This window comes from Penaeus japonicus, unplaced genomic scaffold (genome assembly GCF_977035675.1).
Source record: "Penaeus japonicus unplaced genomic scaffold, GWHDUDI00000001_assembly GWHDUDI00000017, whole genome shotgun sequence".
NCBI classification, from domain to species: domain Eukaryota; kingdom Metazoa; phylum Arthropoda; class Malacostraca; order Decapoda; family Penaeidae; genus Penaeus; species Penaeus japonicus.
The window spans coordinates 27,604,120-27,606,619 of NW_028234419.1; the positions used below are offsets into that span (position 1 = coordinate 27,604,120).

General features: G+C 40.3%; 1 protein-coding gene across 7 annotated transcripts in view; it reads right to left on the reverse strand.

The window, feature by feature from the left end:
* LOC122245874 (rho family-interacting cell polarization regulator 2) overlaps positions 1-2,500 on the reverse strand; it is a 107,685-nt gene that overhangs the window by 17,741 nt on the left and 87,444 nt on the right. The window contains exon 1 of one of the 7 annotated variants that reach the window (XM_043003981.2): positions 1,036-1,277. The exons of 5 other annotated variants lie outside the window; for them this stretch is intronic. In XM_043003981.2, the coding sequence (XP_042859915.2) occupies positions 1,036-1,050 (15 nt within the window). In that variant the 5' untranslated portion in view covers positions 1,051-1,277. Of the gene's footprint in view, positions 1-1,035; positions 1,278-2,500 lie in introns of those variants that run through there. One more of the 7 variants, XM_086546223.1, reaches the window with a different exon arrangement.

Genomic DNA, 2,500 nt, shown 5'->3' on the forward strand with positions numbered 1-2,500 from the left:
CTGTGTGACTGACATCATATACACGCAAAAAGACACGCACTCACCTGCCGTCGCTCTCACACGCACACACACACCGCAATTTTTTTGCCATTAAGATTTTTAGCCGACAGGTAATTATCATTGTTGATCAGGTGATTATCATAATCTCTCTTCATCTCCACAATTAACAATATATTTTTTTCCTACTATCAGCAATTCCTGATGCTTAGACATTTATACTGTTCGTGGTCAGTTTTATCAGTCCATCTTTTCCTATTTACACATCCTTATATAAATATTTACATATATTCTCATTTGTTATCAGCATAATATATCATAATCATATTAATTTATTTCCGAACTACATTACAATGCAACTATTATCACTTAATGAAATTCAAATCTTTTATTTATTGTAACTGGATTACAATTTTACCCAATTATCACTAGTCACTTCCGAAATTATCACAACTATTTTCAAATTTTAAATCACTTGGAAGCAGTATCGCTCGCTCGTTAATTTAATTAATAACGCTCAACACATGATATAAACTCAAGAATCCAATATATTAACAAAACTTCAAAGAAATGTCTTTGTTCTGATTGAGTGAAAATCATAAAACATTTCAGCTCGCACTACAAAAAAAAAAAATATATATATATATATATATATATATATGTATATATATATATATATATATGTATATATATGTATGTATATATATATATATGTATATATATAAATATATATATATATATGTATATATATATATATATATATATATATATATATCGGATGTAAAATAGTTCTGTTTAACCGAAACTTGTTTCAAATTCTTATTCGGGTCCAATGCGTTCTGCTTTTATAAATAAAGAAAAGCAAATGTCATCACTAGTTAGTTTGTCAAATGAGAGTAAAAGAAGGTATACAAAATGGGAAAGAAAAAATACATATAACCAGAAGAGCGACCAGCTGAGCCAGCACCGCCATGTAGCGAAGTCACTTCAGAACGTAAACAATCCCAAGTACCAGTGAAAAAAACCCTCCGAACTCACATCCTTGAATATCATGGCGACTTCGTATCTAACGTTAAACTTGATGAACACACACACGCTTCACTCAACGCATTATTATTGTTATCAATTCCACTTTCGCTTCACAGCACGGCAGTCTTTCCCGAGTGCAAGACGTCAACATCATGTGCTGCCATGAAGGTCCTTCCTGCTTCAACATCCAAGGCTCAGCACACGGAGCGGCGAGTCGAGTCCTTCCTTCCCGCGCAAGAGTCCCCACGGCACTAAGGACGAGCCAGGATGTTGACCTGACTTCTCTCTCCCCCCCTCCCTCCCTCCCCCACCCGTCCCCTCCCCTCCCCTTCCCGTCCCCTCCCCTCCCCTTCCCTGCCCCTCCTCCTCCTCCTCCTCCTCTGACGTGGTTGCCATCTACTATTTATAACAGGTCGTGACCGTATGTAATTTGGGGTTGAGTATGACACACAGCCTCGAGTTCAAACAGGACAAAAGGGACGAACCGAAATATAATCGATGGGGAAAAAAAATATTCAAACTCCAAATTGTGATTATTCGAAAACACACGATCAAAAATAATAACTATTGACTTGCGTTACCAATTTTACGATACATCTGCCCCTCTCCATTGCCCTCCAGCCTCTGCCTCCTGTCCTTCACCTTCCCCCTTCCTCCCCCTTCCCCCTCCCACCCCTACCCCTGCCCTCGTCCCCTTCCCCTTCCCATCTCTACCATGCCCCCCCCACCCCCGGCGGTCGTCCGCTCTGATGCAAATTGCCAACACGAGATTCTTTGACTCCGATTCTGCGAGAGGTCACACGGCACGTCCATGTGGCAGAGCTCAAGGTCGTGTCATGCACGCACACATGCACACATGCACACACACACACACACACACACACACACACACGAATATGCACATGGATATCATGTACACACGTACTCATCGACATATATACATAAAGGAATGCACACAGCATATGTAATAAAAAAAAAAACGTACATAAGAAGAAAAACGACACACACACACACACGAATATGCACATGGATATCATGTACACACGTACTCATCGACATATATACATAAAGGAATGTACACAGCATATGTAATACAAAAAAACGTACATAAGAAGAAAAACGAAAAATGAGCGGCAAAAACGAATGGAGACGCGCGTTCTTCCCCCGGAAAATATACACTCATACGTTCATACACACACAAGCCCGGTGCATGTAAACAGAACCACAGAGACTTCCTCGGAATTACCATGAGAAAGCATGGTGGCGTCATGTGTTTAAGGAGGGATTTTAAGCGAAAATAACTATTCCGCATTCCTACAGATGTAAATACATTGCACGAACACACACACACACAAACACACACACACACACATACACACACACACACACACACACACACACACACACACACACACACACACACACACACACACACACACACACACACACACACACACACACACACACACACACA